General features: G+C 44.0%; 1 protein-coding gene across 3 annotated transcripts in view; it reads left to right on the top strand.

Annotated features, from left to right (window-relative positions):
* LOC149441469 (phospholipid-transporting ATPase IA-like) overlaps window positions 1–23,363 on the top strand; it is a 213,811-nt gene that overhangs the window by 85,717 nt on the left and 104,731 nt on the right. For all 3 annotated transcript variants that reach the window (XM_089657287.1, XM_089657285.1, XM_089657284.1), the window contains exons 3-4: window positions 13,623–13,737; window positions 17,837–17,936. In XM_089657287.1, coding sequence (XP_089513413.1) covers window positions 13,623–13,737; window positions 17,837–17,936 — 215 coding nt within the window. The remainder of the gene's footprint in view (window positions 1–13,622; window positions 13,738–17,836; window positions 17,937–23,363) is intronic.

The raw sequence follows: 23,363 nt of genomic DNA, 5'->3' as shown, positions 1-23,363 counted from the left end.
TGGCAGTGGCTTAAACAGTAGGGTGAGCAAAATTGAACTGTTCCCTTTTCCCAGTCAATCTGGGGGTTATGGGCCCTAAGCCAAGGGAGGCCCAGAATGACTGGAAAAAGGGGGGATGCGATGGCATCCAAACGGAGGAACTCCTGGTGATGGTCTGCCATTGTGGTGAAAATGGGTGGTGTCTCCTGGTCCACCACCCCTGATTTTATACGAGACCCATCTGCCAAGAAGATGTTGAACCCCCTTTCTTTGGTCTGGAGAGGGATTTTTTGCCGGTGGGCAAAAGTCAGATCGATGAAGCAACTACAGGCTCCTGAGTCAACGATTGCGGTCACCGACAATGTTCCTCCGGGGAGCTGTAAAGACACAGGAATGGCCAGGTAACTCGACAGATCATCCCTTCCTGCGGGTAGAGAAAAAGAAACGGGCGTGGACTTACTCATTTTAGCAGGACAGGAGCGCACCTGATGACCAGCTTCCCCGCAGTACAGACATAGGTTCTGTGACAGTCTCCTTTGACGTTCCTCGACCGATAAGTGAGAACGGGCCAATCCCAGCTGCATGGGTTCCAGGTTGTCCCCTGTTTCCGTGCTTCGCGGATGGTTCCCTGGGGTTGGAGCTGTATCCCTGGAAGGAATCCATGTCACCCTTCGACCCTGACTGCTCCTTTCCAGCCGACGTTCCCTTAGTCTACGGTCGATTTGAATGGCCAACTCAATCAGTTTTTCCAGGGAGTCAGGTAGGCCTACTCGCGCTAGTTCGTCCTTGAGAGGCTCAGACAGCCCGATGCGGAACTGGTGGCATAAGGCCGCATCGTTCCATCTGGTGTCGCCCATGCAACGCCTAAAATCGGACGCGTATTCTTCGGCTGTCCGGCGGCCCTGCCGCAGGGAGTATAGAGTCGCTTCAGCGGAAGCAGCTCGCTGAGGGTCGTCATACAAGACGGCCATGGCCCGAAAGAATTCGGTCACGGATTCAAGATGGGGTCGTGCTTCTCCATCAGACGGTGAGCCCAATCCTGGGGCTCATCCTGAAGGAGGGAGACTATAAACCCCACCTTGACGGTCTCAGTGGTGAACGTGCGGGGTTGTAAGTCAAAGTATAGGGTGCAGGCGTTCCGAAGGCCCGGAAGCGGCTCCGATCACCACGGAATCGTTCCGGCAGAGTAACGCGGGGTTCAGGAGCTGGGGATGTGGCAACCGCTCCGGATACCGGGTTAGCGGGAGGTCCTGCAGGTGGAGGACTCTGAGCAGGGGGAGTCAGGGGGGCTATTGACTCCATGCGGTCCTCCAGTCGGGCGCAGCGACTGTGGAAGTTCTGAAAAGCCTGGGTCAAGGTGGCCAGGTGCTGACAAATATCCTCTAGGGACGCCGGTCCACTTCCTGGCTCTGTCATGGCCGCAAGGTACTGTTATGATCCGCCAGGTGGTGCCTCAGGCTGCCAACTGACAGACCTACTCAGAGCGTGGGGTCTAAGCCCGGGCTGTGCTTTCACCAGAGCCCCTGATGGTGGGGATGGACTTGAAACAGTCCCGGGCCAGGTCACGACCTCCGAGCAGGCCCGCCAGTGGCTGAGGAGACCCTTGGGGACAGGTACCGGGAGAGCCAGATATGAAGAGGATGGCGGCCCCAGCAGGGTAGTAACGGATTGTGGGCCCGTGGGGGTAAGCGGGGTACAGAATCGGTAGGCGAGAGTAGTCGGGTCACACGCAGGGTCAGCAGGGAAGTCAATCCGTAGAATGGTCAGGGCAATCCGGGTCAAACGCAGGAGCAGGCAGAATAGTCAGGACAATCCGGGTCAAACGCAGGAGCAGGCAGAATAGTCGGGGTCAATCAGGGTCACAGGATAGGTGCAGGAACTCAGGATCACAGAAGACCTTGCGGCAATCTGTGACAGTGCAGGGCATCTTTAAATAGTGCGCCCTGCACTGTCATTGGCCGGCTAGGACGCGCCCCCGGCTGTCATTGGACGCCTGAGGCGCGCCCGCGGCTCCTACTGCGCATGCGCGGCGTCCTGTCATCTGCGGCTCGCCGGGACCTAGTGCCCGTGTCCCGGCGCGAGCCGCCGCCACCGCGCATGCGCGAGGGACGGAGCCGCGATCGCGGACCCTGGAGCCGTGGTCCCTGACACCTTCCCTATCACAATTCCTTCTGGTTTCTTGAAATAAGCGAAATGTGTTTTGTGGGTAGACCACAAACCTAGAATTAAAGACATTTTGAGTCTGCCAAATCATAGAGGTGGTATGGACTTCCCCAGCCCAGCTCTTTATCTTCAAGCATTCTAGTGCGTGTCTTGGACTGATGCAAACATGCGGAGACCAAGAGCTGGGTGACACTTGAACAGGCTCTGTCACATTGTATCTAGGAAGGACAGTGGCAGGCAGGTATAAAGAGCTACGTACACTTAAGCCAGCCATGGATAGTTCACCAGGAACCGGCCAAGCTTTGAACCATCTATGGACAGGCTGATTGTTGAATTGATGGATCGACTTGAGTACAACCAACATGCCAGATCCTTAAATGCGATTGTCAGCGGCTACAGCCGCTATCAATAATCACTGTGTTCTCCCAGCAAGGGTGCTTCCCTGCTGGGAGAGCAACACAATAGCTCTACGAGCGGGATTCCCCCATCAACACTGACATTTAAAAAAATATTTCTACTTAACTTTTTTTTTCCGCCACATAGGGGACAAAAAGTCCTCTATAAGATGATTTTTTGGTGACAGGTTCTCTTTGAGACATGCAGGGTCTAAAAGACCCTGGATGTCTCCCCTCTGCTCCTCTAAATGTAATGCAGTGTACATCACACTGCATTACATTCTTTCCGAGCCTCAATGGCCGGTAATCTGTGAATGGGGACCTGGAAGTGATGTAAAACGTCACTTCCGGGTCAGGACAAGAAGGGGAGGGGAGCTCCCTCCCCTTTTGATGCTGGTGCACACTGAGTCAGTCGCGGGCCCGCAGATGGGCAAGCGGAGCCCGGGACACTTGGCGAGCTGGGGGGAGGTTCACACATGGGGGGGGGGGGGTGGTGGTGTTTGGCTTCCACCTGACAGGTGAGCCTGCTGCTTACCTGCTGCAGGGCTACCTGCTCAACCCCCGGAACTATATGCCCCAGGTATAGGGCGATACAAATTCAACATCCCTGGACTTTTTTAAACGCAAAACGTTGCGCTTTTAGTCAATAGACGTCAATTGAGACGCTGCAGAAAATGCATGTAGTGCATTTGTTATGTGTTTTCTTGCATTTTGCCACGATTTTGATGCATTTTGCATTTTTAAGTTGGCAAAAAAAAACCCATTAAACGCAAAATATGTCAAAAATGCGCATGCAAAATCTAAAAATGCACTGCAAAACTGACAAAACGCAAACTGCTTTGATGTGAACCAGGCCTGAAATGCATTGAAAACCCATGGGATGCGTTTGAGTCACATGACCTATGAAAAATGCACCCTAAACATGGCAAAATTGCGGATAAATTTGCAGCAAAAGCCATTGCATCTGCGGCCCTTATCTGCACCTTTTTTCCTATCAGTAAAATGCCAATAAAACTATTTTTGGGCGATACATTTCAACCGTCGATATATCGGTACCTCCCTAGCTTGTTACTTTTCATTGCTTGTCTGGAATTCAGCTTTAAGACTAGTGAAGAGAAGGAAATGGTTGTATAAATTGGAGGTTGTAAAAACATTCATAGAACCAGTCTGACAAGTTTTATGTTTATTCCTTGAACTACTCACTCATACTCCTGTTCATAATGTTGGCTGTGGTTATCATTTTCATGGGCAACTCAATAAAATGGCCTGTAAGTTGCTTCCAGTTTCTTTATTTGGCTCTAACATTAGGGCTGCGTTCACACGTCAATACTTATGCCTACAAGTCCAAATCGCACTGCACTCATGGCAAAATACAACATGTATGTATAGGTGCCACAATTCTGCCCCCCTGGAGTTTTCACTCTCATAGAGAAGTTGTCCATGGCAGCTCTACTTCTGCTTAGGAGAGAGGAACCTGCAAGGACCAGCCTAGCAGTGCTGAGGATCCAGTAATTAAATCTACATCCCATAGACCGAAACAAGCAATTAACCCCTGCAGTGTGGGCGCAGCCCCACTGTGAGGTCTATTCTTCCTGAACTGAGCTTTCAACTTCTGTACTATCTGATATATCAGCTGCCAAAAATTATCAGCTGAAAATAGGGTTATCGGCGTTTTGCCGATAGAAAAAAAATATTAGCTTTTCTCACACGTATTACGGCCAGTGCCATACCGTAATACATAGCCTCCACTCTGTCTCATTACTCCTTTCCAATGCTTGTCCTCAACTACTGTATTGCACAATGATTAAAAGTGAAAATACGTCTACATAAACATAGAGGCTCTTTGCCTGGGTTTTATATTTTTTTACTGTACAGCATGTTCAAGTGTATATATGATAGAGATATGTGTGTGTGTATATGTGTGTATATGTATATACTTACATACATTTGTACTCAAAAGTTTGCATACCCTGGCAGAAATTATGAAATTTTGGCTTTTATATTGAAAATATGACTGATCATTCCAAATAAATGCTCTTTTATTGAAGGATGATGATCATATGAAGCCATTTATTATAAAATAGTTGTTTGGCTCCAGAAATCACCCAAATGGTCATGATCAAAAGTTTACATACCCTGGAATGTTTGGCCTTGGTACAGACACACAAGGTAAAATGCCAATTAGAGGTTAATGTCCCACATCGGTGGCTTTTTACATTGCAATTAGTGTCAGAGTATAAACTGTGAATTAAAAAATTCAAGGAACACTTTTTAATCACAGTATAGCATCAAGTCATTTAAACTCCTGGGATATTGATCTGGTCAGTTAAGTAGCAGAGGGGGTTGTTAATCAGTTTCAGCTGCTTTGGTATTAATAAAATTAACAGGTGCACTAGATGGGCAACAATGAGGCGAACCCCAAAACAGGAATGCTTTTGACATTTGTTTTCCCTACTCTTTTATGACTGTTTTTCACTAGTTTTGCATTTGGCTAGGGTCAGTGTCACTACTGGTAGCATGAGTTGATACCTGGACCCTACAGAGGTTGCACGGGCAGTCCAACTCCTCCAGGATGACACATCAAAACATGCCATTGCCAGAAGGTTTGCTGTGTCTCCCAGCACAGTCTCAATAGCATGGAGAAGATTCTAGGAGAGCTGGACGGGGCCGTAGAAGGTCCTTAACCCATCAGCAGGACCGGTATCTGCTCCTTTGTGCAAGGAGGAACAGGATGAGCTCTGCCAGCGCCCTACAAAATTTACCTCCAGCAGGCCACTGGTGTGGATGTCTCTGACCAAACAATCAGAAACCGACTTCATGAGGGTGGCCTGAGGGCCCGACATCCTCTAGTGGGCCCTGTGCTCACTGCCCAGAACCATACAGCTTGATGGGCATTTGCCATTGAGTACCCGAATTGGCAGGTCCACCACTGGCGCTCTGTGCTTTTCACAGATGAGAGCAGGTTCATCCTGAGCACATGTGACAGACGTGAAAGGGTCTGGAGAAGCCGTGGAGAACATTATGCTGCCTGTAACACCGTTCAGCATGACCGTTGTGATGGTCTGGGGAGGCATATCCATGGAGGGACACACAGACCTCTACATGCTAGATAATGGTACCCTGACTGCCATTAGGTATCAGGATGAAATCTTTGGACCCATTGTCAGACCCTACGCTGGTGCAGTGGGTCCTGGGTTCCTCCTGGTGCACAACAATACCTGACTTCATGTGGCGAGAGTATGCAAGCATTTCCTGGAGGTTGAAGGAATTGATACCATTGAATGGCCCCCACGATTGTCTGACCAAAATCCAATAGGGCGCCTCTGGGATATCATGTTTCGGTCAATCCGATGCTGCCAGGTTGCACCTCAGACTGTCCAGGAGCTCAGTGATGGCCTGCTCCAGATCTGGGAGGAAATACCCCATACACCATCCGTCGTCTCATTAGGAGCATTCCCTGACGTCAGGCATGCATACAAGCACGTAGGGGCCATACAAACTACTGAGTACCATTTTGAGTTGCTACAATGAAATTCCAGCAAAATGGACTAGCCTGCTGCATAATTTTTTCACTTTGATTTCCGGGGTGTCTTTGAATTCAGTCCTCTGTAGGTCGACAATTTTCATTTCCATCAAACTATGTGGCATCCTTACTTCCTAACATATTACCCAGTCCATATCGGTATAGATATCCAGCATGATATTTTTCACCAACGAGATCTGATGTTTTTTCAAAGTGTTCCTTTAATTTTTTTTGAGCAGAGTGTGTGTGTGTGTGTGCGTGTGCAAGTTCTCCAACTTAAAAAGATGAGAGAGGCCTGTAATTGGCATCATAGGTAGACCTCAACTAATGAGAGGCAAAATGTGAAAAAAAATCCAGACAATCACATTGGCTGATTTGGAAAGAATTTATTTGCAAATTATGGTGGAAAATTAAGTATTTGGTCACCTACAAGATTTCTGGCTCTCACAGACCTGTACCTTCTTCTTTAAGAAGCTCCTCTGTCCTGCACTCATTACCTGTATCAATGGCACCTGTTTGAACTTGTTATCAGTATAAAAGACACTTGTCCACAACCTCAAACAGTCACACTCCAAACTCTACTATGGTGAAGACCAAAGAGCTGTCGAAGGACACCAGAAACAAAATTGTAGACCTGCACCAGGCTGGGAAGACTGAATCTGCAATAGGCAAGCAGCTTGGTGTGAACAAATCAACTGTGGGAGCAATAATTAGGAAATGGAAGACATACAAGACCACTGATAATTTCCCTCGATCTGGGGCTCCATGCAAGATTTCACCCCGTGGGGTCAAAATGATCACAAGAATGGTGAGCAAAAATCCCAGGACCACACGGGGGACCTAGTGAATGACCTGCAGAGAGCTGGGACCAATGTAACAAAGGCTACCATCAGTAACACACTACGCCGCCAGGGACTCAGATCCTGCAGTGCCAGACGTGTCCCCCTGCTAAAGCCAGTACATGTCCGGGCCTGTCTGAAGTTTGCTAGAGAGCATTTGGATGATCCAGAAGAGGATTGGGAGAATGTCATATGGTCAGATGAAACCAAAATAGAACTGTGTGGTAGAAACACAACTCGTCGTGTTTGGAGGAGAGAGAATGCCGAGTTGCATCCAAAGAACACCATACCTACTGTGAAGCATGGGGGTGGCAACATCATGCTTTGGGGCTGTTTCTTCGCAAAGGGACCAGGGCGACTGATCAATGTACAGGACAGAATGAATGGGGCCATGTATCGTGAGATTTTGAGTGCAAACCTCCTTCCATCAGCAAGGGCATTGAAGATGAAACGTGGCTGGGTCTTCCAACATGACAATGATCCCAAACATACCGCCCAGGCAATGAAGGAGTGGCTTTGTAAGAAGCATTTCAGGGTCCTGGAGTGGCCTAGCCAGTCTCCAGATCTCAACCCCATAGAAAACCTTTGGAGGGAGTTGAAAGTCCGTGTTGCCCAGCGACAGCCCCAAAACATCACTGCTCTAGAGGAGATATGCATGGAGGAATGGGCCAACATACCCGCAACAGTGTGTGCCAACCTTGTGAAGACTTACAGAAAACGTTTGACCTCTGTCATTGCCAACAAAGGATATATAACAAAGTATTGAGATGAACATTTGATATTGACCAAATACTTATTTTCCACCATAGTTTGCAAATAAATTCTTTCCAAATCAGCCAATGTGATTGTCTGTCTGTCTGGATTTTTTTTCTCATTTTGTCTCTCATAGTTGAAGTCTACCTATGATGCCAATTACAGGCCTCTCTCATCTTTTTACGTGGGAGAACTTGCACAATTGGTGGCTGACTAAATACTTGTTTGCCCCACTGTATGTGTGTGTGTGTGTGTGTGTGTGTATGTGTGTATATGTGTATATATATATATGTGTATATATATATATATATATATATATATATATATATATATATATATATATATATATATATATATATATATATATATATATATGTGTATATATATATATATATATATATATATATAATTTTATGTCCAATTTTTGCTTTACTTTCAATAAAAGTTATTTTGCCTTTACTGAACTGTATTTTTAAAATGTATATTAATTTAAATTCATGATGTTAATTAAAGTTTGAATATAATACAATTTATAAATAAAACTGACCATTTTAGTTTTCGGCCAAGTGCATTCTGAATTTTCGCTTTCGGTCTAAAATTTTAATTTCAGTGCACTATTACTGATATGTTAAAGGCTTTATATTTCATATATGACAGCGTCTTTTGAATCTGTTGTTTGTAATAGTAAAAATGGCTCTCTTTTGTTTGTATTTGCAAACAGACATGGTTTAGGATTTTTCATGACAAATTACAAGCGGCTGTTTACTTTGCAGCTCGCGTTGCTTTAAATGAGTTAGAAGAGCAAACAAAAGCTGTGTGCCTGCAGACCAGAGCATGTAAGAACAAACAAAAGGAGAGGTTTAAAAAAATATATAAAGGTAACATTATGAGATTGTGCTTCACACCTGAAAACTCCAAACAAATACCTAGTCAGCCTGACATTTGCTTGTACATAAATTAGAATACTGGTTATATTTCACTGATACTGTTTTGCATTGTTCTGTAAGTGATACAACAAAAATAATTTGATTTTAAAGATCATTTTCACCCTGGTAGAGCGCTTTTGTAGGTTGAAAATATGCTGATATAAAATATTTCCACAGGGAAAACATACAAACTTCATGCAGATCGTGTCCTGGCTTGAATTTGAACCATCATGTAGAATAAACAGAGGTCAGGATTTGCAGAGAGGGAAGGAGAGAGAGATTCATTTGGATTTGTCTGTATTAATATATATATATATAGATATATAGATATATAGATATATATATATAGATATAGATAGACAAGTCTTTCAATGCTCCAATCAGGCCCTTTTGCTGATAATACCGGTTTGTGCTTTGGATATATGTACTGTTGTTACTCTCCTTATAAAACTTTTGTATTATTTCCATACTGTTGTGCTTCTATATATTTATGGCTAATGTCATTTGCTGGTTGCAGTAGTTCTTCTGCTTCCAATTACTTTATTCGGATTACTGATTAATTTCCCAGGAAGGGAATCCCCCATATTCACAGAGGCCCTGTCCTGGGTGGGGGCACTGCCATCTTTATTATCAAACCCACTCTTCCACTTAGCGAAGGTTCTGGTTCTCTCGCTCAACTACAGATTTAGTGCACTATTCTGTTTGTGAAGGGACATTGCTAATATCCCCCTTCCCCTCAAAAGAGGGCTATAGTATCATGTTTGTGAGACAATTCTCTCAATGATGTAGCGTGCGTGGGTTGTCAGCACCCGGGGCAAAGAGAGTCATTTTCGTCCCCTAACCCATGGACTTTTAGCACTCCCTGAATTAAGTATAATTAAATATAATTATTTTGGCTAATAAATACACTGCTCATTACACATACAATGATGCTAAAATTTACACCAGCAATTGTACTTAAAATAGTCACTTAAAATGATCTTATTAGTGTATGTGGACTCATAAATAAAGGTATGTGCAATAAATACCATGTCAGAGAAACCTATTTAAATTAGGATTTTTTGTTTATAATGTATATTTTATTATGTATTGATTTTAGGTTTATATATAGGAATTACCAGATACTGAAAACTCCACTGTATGTTTTATATACATTGTACATACCTTCGTAGTTCTGTGTGGCCGAAGACCTGATCAGCTTGGGGAGACACAGAGGGGTAGCGATACATTGGGGAATGTCGTCCGAGATATCCCTGTAGCAGCCTGCATGGCCATTGCCCCTAGTAACTGGCAGCCCCCACGCCAGAGAACTGTTATGTGCTGTCAACTGATCACAGAAAATACACGAGAAAGTCGAATTATGCTGTACTGCTGTGACTGTGCTATGTGAATGCCATTGTCCATGCTATCGCCTGAAGTAACTATGTCAGGCCTGTAGAAATGTTTTCCTGTTGCTCAACAGGTGGTTGGAGTTGGACTGTGCTAATAGTCTCCCTCCCTGTGTCAGTGAGACCAGTATTGTATGCCGTCACCGGTAGCAACCATGGCAGGCTGTCACATTCATATCCTGCTGCTCAGCAGGCAGTCAGAGCTAAGGACTGTGCTGATTTTCAACTAGCTTGTGGTGTTGTCCTACATGCTGTCGCCCGTAGTAACCGAAGTGGGCCAGCGACTCTATGTGGATTACAAATACCCAGTCGCCCAACAGTGGCTGAGGTTCATGTTCATCTTGGATCAAGCCCTGCTAAAGACATTGTGAACTGTGTGATCTTGCTTGCCGTTGCCTGCAACAACCATTCTGGTCTGTTGCTCTGTGGATTACAAATGCCCAGCTGCCCAACAGTGGCTGGGGCCAAGTATCCTGTTAAGACAAGTTCTGCAAATATCAGTGGACTGTTCTTGTGTTGTTGTCCAGAAAAAACATCCTGGATACTGGATACCGGTGTGTGGTTGGAACACCGGAGGGGATTCGCTGTTGGTACAATCAACGGAGTGGAAAGACTGTACTTGCTGTGTTGTGACTGTCAGAAGCCCACTGCAGCGATCAGAGCCTGGCTAAGGTCAGGGCGCTGTGACAAGCAGCTTGTGAGGTTGGTGCCCAGCAATCTGCCACCAGTCATCTACTCTGTGGACCTGAAGTCAGGACTGTGCATAAAGAGGAAAAAGGAATCCCGTTGGTCGGAAGAAGTCAAGAGGTGTTCAGGTAACCGCCACTACTCTTGTGGAAGAGGCTGGATGATAGCCGCAGCCCAGAACCTGGGGAAAGAAGATCCGCGACCAGCTCAAGTTGAAACACAGTGGTCCTCACGAAGGTAGCACTACAAGTGTGCACAAGTATAGGCATGGATAATGACCACAAACAGCCTGTTGAGACCATAATGTTCATAAACTGCTAAGAACCAAAAAAAGTACAGGAAGTTGTGCTGCCGATTACCCAAGTGGTGACTGGTGCATAGTGTCCGGACAGCGGTGCTCCGTACAGGGTCAGACTCTTCTCCTAGACTATAGACTGGGTATCTCAGTCCACACTGGCCCCTCAGGGTACCCTCATGTGGTCTCTTTGTGCCCAGTGGGGGAGCAGGAGAGGCCAGGATCAAGCGGTGACACATAAGGAGATCTATCATCCAGGGAAGCCACACGACAGCCTCCCCGTAGTTTTAGGGACGGCAGAGAAGGAGAACCAGCATGAACTGTGACCTTTTGTCCATACAGTGGTGATTGCTACTATCCTAGTCACATGACCACCCAGTAAAGTCTATAAAAGCCCCGTGTGCATGAAGCTTTATAGAACAAGTCGAAGTTGAATGTGACTAATTACTACTGTTCTATGTCATAACCTGGATAAATTAAAACGTTCACATATTTTCTGCAACAGGAACATAGAACGCAATACAGACCAGACAAATGTTCTTACCTCGCGCTACCCATAACCCAAAACATAATTTGGCTGGAGATACACTTTAGGTCAAATTATTTACCGGCCCCCTCCACACATTTTATTTTTCTAAACATTTATTCATCATTGCATTAAAAATTGTTATGAGTGCTGCTGGGATGATGCTAGAGAGCCTCTGGTTCTGCTTCACTGGGCTGTAGAAGATTACAATTTTCCTTTATCAGTCTGAAAAAAAATTTGATGTGTTGGGAAAATTGCGTGGGCAAATTGCTGCTGGTCCTGAATTAATACAGCTGATATGGAAGATGTGCTATCTTCTAGATAGGACAATGGTCTGATTTGACTTCCTGCCATGCCGAACGTGTAACCTAATTCTACTTGTCTTATTTCCTCTCTAGTCTACTTGTAGTATGCAGTAGATTGACATTTCCCACTTAATCCAATCTCTCCATTCCAGAATACCGATGACATGTCAGACGTTCAGATAATCTCGGCAGACAGGTGTAGGATAGTCATTGACAGAGGATCATTAAGGATCTCTGCCTTTTGGCCTAAAAGTACACCATGCATATGAAAAATATTGAAGTTTACTGTACCTTGACAACAATTGTTAAATAAGAACATGCCTGGTGAAATTGCTGATTGCAGGTGAAGTCTAATTTGTCAAATATGAATACATAAACAACACTTCAACCTATTTGGCGAGATACATAAACTGAAACACAATATAGTGATCATAAAATCTGGTTATTGAAAGGGAAATTAAAACAATGTTTAGGAAGTCCAAAATAATGGGGTTAATTTACTAATACAGGAGAATGCAAAATCTGGTGCTGCATAGAAACCAGTCGGCTTCCAGGTTTTTTTTGTCAAAGTTTATTTGAACAAGCTGAAGCTAGAAGCTAATTGGCTACCACGCACAGCTGCACCAGATTTTGCACTTTCCAGTTTTAGTAAATCAACCCAAATGCGTCTTCATGCAGTGTTCTAGGGAGATGCTCGGTTCATTTCTCATTTCAGAGGTTTACAACCACTTTTACCGCTTCCCGCCCAGCCTCTATCTATCTATCTATCTATCTATCTATCTATCTATCTATCTATCTATCTATCTATCTAATGACCATGTAGAGCAAAAGTCAATCCAAAATGACATACTAGTACTGTAAAATTTTCAAAATACTGAAAATACCTTTCAGAAAATTCTTTGGGGTGTGTCCATGAGACACACAGAACGGGTCTCGGCCCTGCCCCTGCTCCCTTCTCACTAGCTGTGATTGACAGCAGCAGGAGTCAATGGCTCCCACTACTGTCTGAGTCAATAAGGAGGCAGAGAGCCAGGACAGCAGCCACTTTTGTGCACATCCGTGGATTGGGATCAGGCTTGCGTAAGTATTAGGGGGGGTCTGCAGCAGGGAGCTGCATACTGAAGGTTTTTTACCTTCATACGTAGAATTCATGATTGTAAAAACCTTCAGGCTTTACAACTATTTCAATGCATGTCTGTAGAAGGAGCAGAAAAAAAAGGTGAGGATAGGTGGAGTTCTGTAGTTCCAGCAGAGAAGACCGGCAAGGCTGACAACTCTAGTAGGGATTTCAGTGCAGCACATTGTACCGGAGATTAGAAACCCACTCGATTTCTTACCTATTAGCTGGTATTTTTCTATATTTGCAGCATTTGTGGAAGTATAAAACTAACAGAAATGTGCATGTTTGCAACGATGTACTGCCTATGTTTGATTTTTCTTAAATATACATACTGTCCTTGAATTTTATAAGGATGCCAGCCTGCTATCAAGTGGGCTGACTGGCTGTTCATGCTTGGATCCCATCTAGTATTTAATTACTTACAAGTGATACTTTTGTTTTGTTTTTTTATTTCATGTCCTATAGCGCTGACTAGTTCTGCAGTGATAGAACCTCTGAGAGAACTACCGTATTATGCTTTTTATATTAAGAGTGTATGTGAAAAGTTCCCCTTTTACACATCCGTCCCAGAAATGTTAGATTTTTACTTCTTTTTCTGTGGAATAAACTCCTAACAACCTGTTGGTGCTGTTGTCTATCTACATTCTCATTGCTTGTGAAAAGCATTGTCATTTCCTGCAGTTTGTAAATGGCAAATTACGTGATGTTATCTTTTCTTGACAGGTTACGAGAAGACCGATGATGTGTCAGAAAAGACTTCCCTGGCTGATCAGGAAGAAATGAGGACGATTTTCATTAACCAGCCTCAGTTTGTAAAGTACTGCAACAACCATGTCAGGTAAGGATTTTTTTTGTGGGGGGGGGGGGGGATGCCACTAAAAGTACCAGGAAGGCCAGCACTTTATATGGGAAATATATTCGCTACATGCCTTGTTTGGGTATCGTTAGTGTACTTTTATCTACTCCTGCTACCATACCCTATTTCAGTTGGCTATAGCAAAAACATTCAATGCAGATTTAAAAATCAGAGGTCTTACCCTCCAGAGGCTTTAAGAGCTTTGTGTGAGGATATGAGTATGCAAGAATCTTCCCTTCTCCCCAGCTAGTATACATACCATTGGATCCCTAGTGAACAGTTTATGAAACTTCTTATACCTTCTGTTACTGAAAAAATGTTAATGGGATTTTTAGGGTGCTCATAAGTTTGACACCAACAAAATATGTGATAAAATCTTAAAGGAGAAGTTCACCTTTTGTTACGTTACACCCGTATACAGGGTGTAACGTGTTATTGTTGCAGCAGCCTCTACAAGATGCCCCCTAGGGTCCCCTATTGTGATAGCAAGCCAGGGATCCTCTCCCTGCACACGCGGTCACAATTCTGAAAAAAAATAAAGTGCACATGCTGTGCTCTGCCCACCGGGCTGCGTCATTCATTCACAGAGTTCTGTGAATTGTTGAACTACTTTGCTGCTGTTGGCTTAGTTCTCAGTGAACTACCAGGGCTCTGATGAGAGGTCTAGGTACTTCATTGATGCTTCTTGTCATTCCGTAACTGCCTGCCCATACAAGCAGACAGATACACTGACAGTCTGCAGGAGCCTTGCATTGCACCTGTGATCTGCTGATTGTGGATGCAATGATCAGCAGATAATTAATGCACATTATTTTACTTACAAAAAGATGTGCATGTTTTTTTTTTTTTTCACAAAGGTGAAAATTTTATTTTAATTTTTTTATTCATATTAAGAATAAATCTCCTAATCTTTAAAACACACCATTCTAGAGCTTGTACAATGCTGTTGATGTATTGTGTTATCCATAGGACAAGTTCTAACACATATAATTATGGCTTCACAATGTGCCCTATTTTCCATCATTCCTAAAATATAACTAAAGGCAAAACTTTTTTTTTTAGTTTTGGCTGAGTGGAAAGGGATTAGCACACCTGTCAGTTTTTATTGCTGTCTATGCCTCCGTAAAGTAGATTCACCCTCCCTATTTGTTTTGTGTATCATTACTGAAAGTGAAAGTAAAATAAAATCCCAAATGTTGGGATGTCCCCAGAAAAGTAATAGTGGGGAAATCTTCCAGTGGGGGACACTAGTTCTGATGACCTGGGGGTCTCCAAAGAATTTCCTTAATTTGCAGGGATTTCTTCTCACTTCTTGTTTTGGCTATGGGACAGGAAGTGAAGGGAAATCTCTGCAATGGGACACAGATGGTGAAAAAAAATGATTGGGGTTATAACCCTCCCTTGCTCTATCTAAATTGAAAAAAACAAAGTTTTGCATAAAGTTCTACTTTAAGTATCTCTACATTAGATTATTATGCTGATCAAATGGAATGGGATAAAAGTGTGTGTGTGTGTGTGTGTGGGGGGGGGGGGGGTGTTTCAGGGAGATACACAATGTGTTCTCTGGGCTAATGAACCCACTTGATCTACCATTCATATACTGCACAAGCAAAACTGACTATAATTTTCATAATTACATCAAATAAGTTGCCATATGCCATATTTGCCAAAATTTGTTTACTGATGGGCTGAATGATCATCGCAAGTATTGGGGAACTTCCACTTCTCCAAACCTCTAACTGGAAGGAGATCCAACCAGGTCACAAAAATGTGATGGGAAAAGGGGGAAAATGTTTATATACACGTATACCCGGCCCGACCTGGACATAGGGCTCACTGGGCTGGGGCCACATGTCCTAACAAGAGCACAGCACAATCCCCAGTGACAGCCTCCAGTCCTCAGACAGTGTTCCCAGCCTGGCTGCAGATCATAGTAGTGGCACGGCACTCCAAGCCTATAGTAACCAATCCGCACTCAGCACTCTCCATGCTCAGCAGCTCCCTGAAGTCCATTCTCCAGTGTTACTTTCAGGGGCTTGGCAGGGGGAAGAGGAGGCGGCCCTGACTTCACCCGTCTACGCCAATCTAATTCCTAGGAACACCGGCATCATGCCACCTACTGGAAGCTGGCCAAGAACTACAGGCCAAGGCTGGCTCAGGATCTGGAATGTGCCAAGATCAATGGAGAAGATTATCCCAGTGTACAGAACTCAGTAATTTAGACCTGACCTTGGCTAGGAGCGTGTGATAGGGAGCACAGCCCGGGGGTGTACTGGAAGGAGTGAGCTGTGCTCCGAGCAGACCATCACAAGCTGGGATCCTACTTTTTATAGATCATTCCCTTGGATCGGAAACAGGCGCTTTGTACAAATTTTTTCAAGAGGTTGGGTTGGATCGTGGCTCTTGTGGAGATTAATGGTGGAGATTAATGCAGTAGAAGAGGCAGTGCAGGCTGAGGATGAGTTGTCATAGGAGACACAAGAGGATAGATGGTATTTTTTCAGTCTGTTTTGCTGAGTATGACCTTACTGTACACGTCTTATGGGCTGGGGAGGGTGCTTTCATCACCCTGCACTTCTCCCTGGGAAGTCTTATCATAGTCAGTAGGTCTACAACATGCTCATTTACTGCTTGTCTATACACGGGAGCTTCCTGACTAATCATTGAAAAGGGATGATCTACAGCAGCCTTCCTCTACCAGGGTACCTCCTGAGATGGCTAGGGGGTTCCCTGAGCGATTAGTATTAGGAAATTGATCTTCTACCTACAGTGATCACTAGAGATCAGCTGAGACATCCTCCAAACTCATCTCTATCCAAACAGTAAAAAAATCACAGTGCGTCACCTCTCATGGCACTCAGTAGAGGATGCTGGCATTCAGGGAGGGCTAAATATAACTAAAAGACACAGAGAAACTGGTAGTTGTCTTTATTTGTAATTAAAAAAAAAAAAAAAAGAAAAGGTCTTCTCAGTCTAAAATGCCTGGGTCTATTTTTGTCCCAGTCCAGGCCTGATGTATATACACCAATACATGTAAAAGTTGTTGGAATAGCAACTTAAATAGCTTAAATGGGTAGGAAAGCTGACAGATGTATAATAAAAATGTATAATATAGAAGAAAACAGTGTTCCACGTGGTAACTGTCACTTGTAGCATTGTTCTTAGGCCATAAGTCCAACATTTATCCAGTTATAGTATTGCTAATTTACCAACCCACGTTGTGTTGTCGTGTTTACTGGCTTACATTTAAGTTCAAAATTAAATCTAAAGATACTTGAAGATCTTTACGCACAGTCCGTTTTAAAGGATAAGTTTGTAAAATAAATAAATACTGTAAATGCACCTTTTTTTGCTGGTAAATGCAAAAAAACATTGCACCCACATTCAGCAGATCATGGGTGCCATGCAGGACTTCTACAGACTGTCAGTGTAAGCTGCCTGCTTGTACGGGCTGGCAGTTACACAATGACAGGAAGAAACAACCACTCAACAGCGCCCTAGAAGTTCTCTGAGAAGTACAACTGACAGCCGCAAAGACTGTTTGTACTTGTAGTTCTCCCATTCACAGAACTCTGTGAATGAATTAATTTTTTAAAACTGTGACTGCGAGATACCTGGCTCGTTGTCACAAGAGGCGGCGGGTCAGGGAGTGGCTACAGCAGTGGGAATGTGCAACATGTTCCCAAAGGTGAACTTGTCCTTTAAGTCACTTGTAAGTTCAGCTGAGCTATTCTACCAAGTAAATAGAGAGCATTTTGCAGAGGTGGTGGTCAGTCGGTAGCTGCATGACTGAGCCTCCTCTGTTTTTTGAAACGTTTCAGTACTTCGTTTTAGCATAAAGCCAGAAAAAACTCAACCAGGCTGGTAGCTCACATTTTTTGCTTCTTCTTGACAATCATTAGTTTTGAGTAAAGAGATCTTTTTTGGGGGGGAATTTTAAATGCCACTTTTAGAATGAATGCTGCCTTGTTACAGGGTAAACAGTATCTGTGGAAGCAGGTTGTGGGAAGTCAGAAGCATTTATTGCTGGGGAAAAAATTGTATGGAGACTAAAACCTTATTATTTTGTGATTTTTTTCAGCACTGCAAAATACAATCCTATCACCTTCCTGCCAAGATTCCTGTACTCTCAGTTCAGAAGAGCAGCCAACTCGTTTTTCTTGTTCATTGCCTTGCTGCAGGTGAGCTTCATACTGCTAAACTGAATCAACTGTACTTTTCTGGCTGTTTAACCCCTTCAGGCCTAAGGGCAAAACAAATATTAATGCCTAAGCACAATCTTGTAACTTTGACATGTGTTAGTAAAACCATACATATCATAACAACTACTTTGTACATCCAGGTGAATTATACTGCGTTTTTTTTCAGGATAAGTTGGGCTTGCATTTGGTGGTAAATGGTAATGGATATCTCCTGATTTTTTTTTTTTTTTAATTATCAAAGGAAAACTGGCCTAAAATAGTAAATAAAAAAAAAGTCATAATTTAGATGTTACTACCATAACCTACCACCAAAGAACAACCCAAAATAAATTTTTCAGCTCCTGGCCATCGCAGCCATACCATATAGGTAAAACTCGAAAAATTAGAATATTGTGCAAAAGTTCATTTATTTCAGTAATGCAACTTAAAAGGTGAAACTAATATATGAGATAGACTCATTACATGATAAGCAAGATAGTTCAAGCTGTGATTTGTCATAATTGTGATGATTATGGCTTACAGCTCATGAAAACCCAAAATCCACAGTCTCAGAAAATTAGAACATTGTTAAAAGGTGCAATATTCTAGGCTCAAAGTGTCCCACTCTAATCAGCTAATTAAGCCATAACACCTGCAAAGGGTTCCTGAACCTTTAAATGGTCTCTTGGTCTGGTTCAGTAGGAATCACAATCATGGGAAAGACTGCTGACCTGTAAGTTGTGCAGAAAACCATCATTGACACCCTCCATAAGGAGGGAAAGCCTCGAAAGATAATTGCAAAAGAGGTTGGATGTTCCCAAAGTGCTGTATCAAAGCACATTAATAGAAAGTTGTGTGGAAGAAAAAGGTGAACAAGCAGCAGGGATGACCGCAGCCTGGAAAGGATTGTCAGGAAAAGGCCATTCAAAAGTGTTGGGGACTTTCACAAGGAGTGGACTGAGGCTGGAGTCAGTGCATCAAGAGCCACCACACACAGACGGATCCTGGACATGGGCTTCAAATGTCGTATTCCTCTTGTCAAGCTGCTCCTGAACAACAAACCGCGTCAGAAGCATCTTACCTGGGCTAAAGAAAACCAGACCTGGTCTGTTGCTCAGTGGTCCAAAGTCCTCTTTTCTGATGAGAGTAACTTTTGCATCTCATTTGGAAACCAAGGACCCAGAGTATGGAGGAAGAATGGAGAGGCACACACTGCAAGAAAAAAGAGGGAAAATAAAGGGGCGTGGGCTGTACAATGACTGATCACTGTGATAGCCAGTCAGAGGCTATCACAGCATTCATGTGACCCGGAATTGGGAGTCCTGGGTCCCCATCGTTAGAACGGGACCCGCCTCTGTCTTTGTGCTGAGAGCACTCTGTGTGGTGATGGTGTTCTTGGGGTCATAGGCAGCATTCCTCCTCCTTCAAACACAGCGAGTTGAGTTGATGCCAAAGAGTTTGGAATCTAATTGTTTGATTGCTTCTGTGGACAGGTGTCTTTTATAAAGGTAACAAAATGAGATTAGCAGCACTCCCTTTAAGAGACTGCTTCTAATCTCAGCTCGTTACCTGTATGAAAGACACCTGGTAGCCAGAAATCCTCCTGAATGATAGGGAATCAAATACTTATTACCCTCATGAACATGCAACTTAGTGTATAATTTGTTACATGCATTTCTTTAGAATTTTTTGTTGCTATGCTGTCTGTGTTACAATACACCTACTATTCGATTTTTAGACTGATCATTTATTTGTGAGTGGGCAAACATTCAAAATCAGCAGGAGTTCAAATACTTATTTCCTTCACTGTATGTGGGGAGTGAAGCTTGTCCTGGATTTTTACTGAGTGTTCTGCCAGACCCATCAGATATTGTAGCATCCTCTAATCTTACAGCTTAGAGCAGCCTCCTTTGCGGTTTGCAGGGTTGCTATTGTAATGTGTTTTGGAGCTCCTCCTCTTTTATTAAAATGTTAGTAAACCCATGGCCCTGCATTCACTATATCTGGTTTGCAATTATTTTAGTAAATATAAACTGCTAAATACCTGTTCTCATCAGCAGTTAGAGCAGTCTTGTGACTTCTCTCCGTATCCAGCAAAGCACTGGCTAAAGCTTGTAGGAGGAATTGTCATTCTCCTCTGACTGCTCTGAGATTGCATAAACCCTGACCCTTTGTCTGGACAGTGCTGACTGGTCATGTGCTCATCACATGCACTCTCCCAAGGAAAAGAAAAAAGTCTCTAGCAATGCACACCACACTAAGCATGTGCAGAGTTTCTCAAAGTGTTCTATCAGGAGATAAAATGGGGAACGTGGAAGAGGGGGAGGATCAGAAAAGATGGCATCAAACATCCTTTTTACACAATGCAGAGGATTAACCCCTTAAGTTTCACAGTGAGTATAACAAGCATACTTTTACTGCATATACAGACTGATTTTACTCTTGTGGGTTTAGTAACACTTTAAGTCTACTGATTTGACTTGGCTTTGGATGTCATTAGTAGGCAAACTGATGTCTAGCCAAACTGTTCAATGCTGAGTGGCAATTTACAAATAGAGCTTATATATTATATAAAAAAAAAGCAGTTAAAGCTCTTTTAAATGCTCACTATTGACCTCCATAACTACAGGCTACTAATATATGTGGAGAAATGCATCTTTAAAGGTCACTATACAGATGCCAAAATACCAGCTTTTTTTTTTTTTTTACAGTGTACAGTATATCAGCCCTCTAATGTAAACACAGCAGGTGTTAGTAAGGTCTCATACTCACTAGCCCATTTGCTCATACATTGAAACCGGGTGTATTTCAGCACACAAGAGACACAGGTGGTGCGTACAGCATCAGTCGCTTGTCAAAATCAATAGGCTGAAATATGCTGCAGCTGTACGCACATCTGCACAGAAGTCATGGACAGGCCTGTTTCTCAGTGAGAGGGAGCGAAGAAAGGGAGTTCCCTATTCTATAGGGGGAAAAAAGTAGGAAAATGTGAATTATAGAAAAATAGGTAAGCAGAAATATATGAATATGCTGCAGCTGTAGTAGATGCTGAAAATTTTACAGCTGGAGGTAGCTAGAGGCAATCTGACAGTAAGGCCTTGTTTACGCTTACCAGGGGGTTGGGGGTTGGTAAAACCCTGTGGCTAAACCATGTTTTTCTGACCCTCAACTGCTCCCCCATTTGCTGCTGAGGCAGTGGCTGGGAGTGTACACATGCCATGGCCGCGATGCTCCTATGTGGCCTCTGCAGGAATTTATACCCTCTGTCACACTTGGGGGAGGTACCCCCCGCTGAGTGTGACCCATTCAAGTGAATGGGGCCATCTGCAGCTGCCCTGCAACCACGCATGGTTATCCGGTATTTAGAGGGTTAAAACAGGCAGTGAGGGGACGATACAATGCCTTCTCACCGCCTGTCTTTTGCGGTCTGAAGAGTGAGTGGATGAAGCTTTGAACCGCAAAGCAAGTGTAAACGAGTCCTAGGTGAGCAGTATAGGTGGACGTGGTAACACTACTTATTTAGTGTAGCCCATTCGTTTTAGGACAACAGCAAGTGCTAACCTACCAAAGCAATTTTCCCTCCTAGAGCTGTTGGCTTGCATGATCTGCCTTTTACAGACAGGTGCAGAAGATGATAGACAGGGTGACTCTTGGCATTGCAGATGAGCAGATAACAAATGAGGTTTATCAAGATGGTTTACTGACCTAAATTTCTCTCTTACTTCAATAATACCTGCACCCCCTTCTCCTACTGAAAACCTTTTTTATCACGTATTGGATAGTATAGTTCTCTTCTTTTTGTATGGGCTGGGAAAGTACCACATCTTGCCAAATCGACATTGCAACTTCCTTTGTCACCAGGGGGACTATCCCTTCCTAACTTGCAGCTGTATTATTGGGCAGCTGTACTGGTGATGGTCCGCCGGTCTCTCTGGAGGCAGCCCTCTTACGGTCTTATGGTACATTAAGTAATATGGTCCTTAGGAGCCCTAAAGTTAACATGTCGGTCACCATCCCAATGAGGACTACTTTTGTGTTGTGGAATAATGCCAGGGCTAAATACTATTCTTCTGTGGCCTTTTCACCACATACACTCTTGTGGGGTAATACCACCCTATATCATCTATGTAATATCTGTTAGTGATAGCTGTGGGCGGCCCGAGTAGTAGTTTACCTAAAGCACATTATGTCAAAAAGGAGACTAATGGGATTTTTTGATTTCAAGACTAAAAATAACCTTCCGAATAGTATGTTTTTTAGGTATTTGCAGTTGAGACACGCTGTTCAGGTGCAATTTCCCAATCCTCTTACCTTACCTTCTCCCTCGGCAAACTGATACACTCTCACGGCTTCAACTATCACCTCTGTGTCGATGACACGCAAATTTACCTCTCCACCCCTCGCCTCACCCCTTCAGTCTCCGCCCGTATCACCCACCTACTGAACGACATATCAGACTGGATGTCGCTCCATTTCCTCAAATTGAACCTTTCCAAAACCGAGCTCCTGATTTTCCCCCCAGCCCGTGCTCCACCCCACCCTCTCCATCACGACCAACAACGCCACCATCAGTCCCACCCCACAAGCCAAAGTCCTAGGTGTCACTCTAGATTCAAACCTGTCCTTCCAACCCCATGTCCAATCGTTGGCAAACTCATGCAGGCTCCACCTCCGCAACATCTCCAAAATACGTCCGTTCCTAACCCCAGACACTACTAAACAACTCATTCACTCCCTTATTATCTCAAGTCGGGACTACTGCAACTCCCTCCTCACCGGCCTACCTCATCGCAGACTATCCCCGCTTCAGTCTATCCTGAACTCAGCGGCCAGACTTATCCACCTTACCAACCGCTCTGCTTCTGCCACCCCCCTCTGTCATTCCCTCCACTGGCTCCCGATTGCCCAACGCATTAAATTCAAACTTCTAACACAGACATACAAAGCCATTCATAAGGCTGCCCCAAACTACCTCACCGACCTGATACCCAAATACCACCCAACCCGTAATCTTCGCTCCTCACAAGACCTCCTACTTTCCAGCTCCCTGGTCTCCACCTCCCACGCCCCACTGCAGGACTTCTCCAGGACTTCCCTCATCCTCTGGAACTCAGTACCCCAATCCATCAGACTGTAATCTACCCTCCTCACCTTTAGGCGCACCCTGAAAACCCATCTTTTCAGGGAAGCCTACCCCGCCCTCGCCTAACAGCCGATCTCCCCCTACCACTCCATCCCCCACAGCCACTTCCTCCTGTACCACTATCCCCTCCCTCCTAGATTGTAAGCTCGAAAGAGCAAGGCCCTTGACCCACTCATGTTTTTTGTTTTGTTACTGTATTGTCTCATGTTCTGTCCCCCACTATATTGTACAGCGTTGAGCAAACCTTTTAGCGCTATATAAATACTGTATAATAATAATATTTT

This window comes from Staurois parvus, unplaced genomic scaffold, assembly GCF_062004578.1.
Source record: "Staurois parvus isolate SC_StPar_1 unplaced genomic scaffold, SC_StPar_1.0 ptg000980l, whole genome shotgun sequence".
NCBI lineage: Eukaryota > Metazoa > Chordata > Amphibia > Anura > Ranidae > Staurois > Staurois parvus.
Note: the sequence above shows the minus strand (reverse complement) of the source record. Positions and strands in the feature narration are given on the sequence as shown.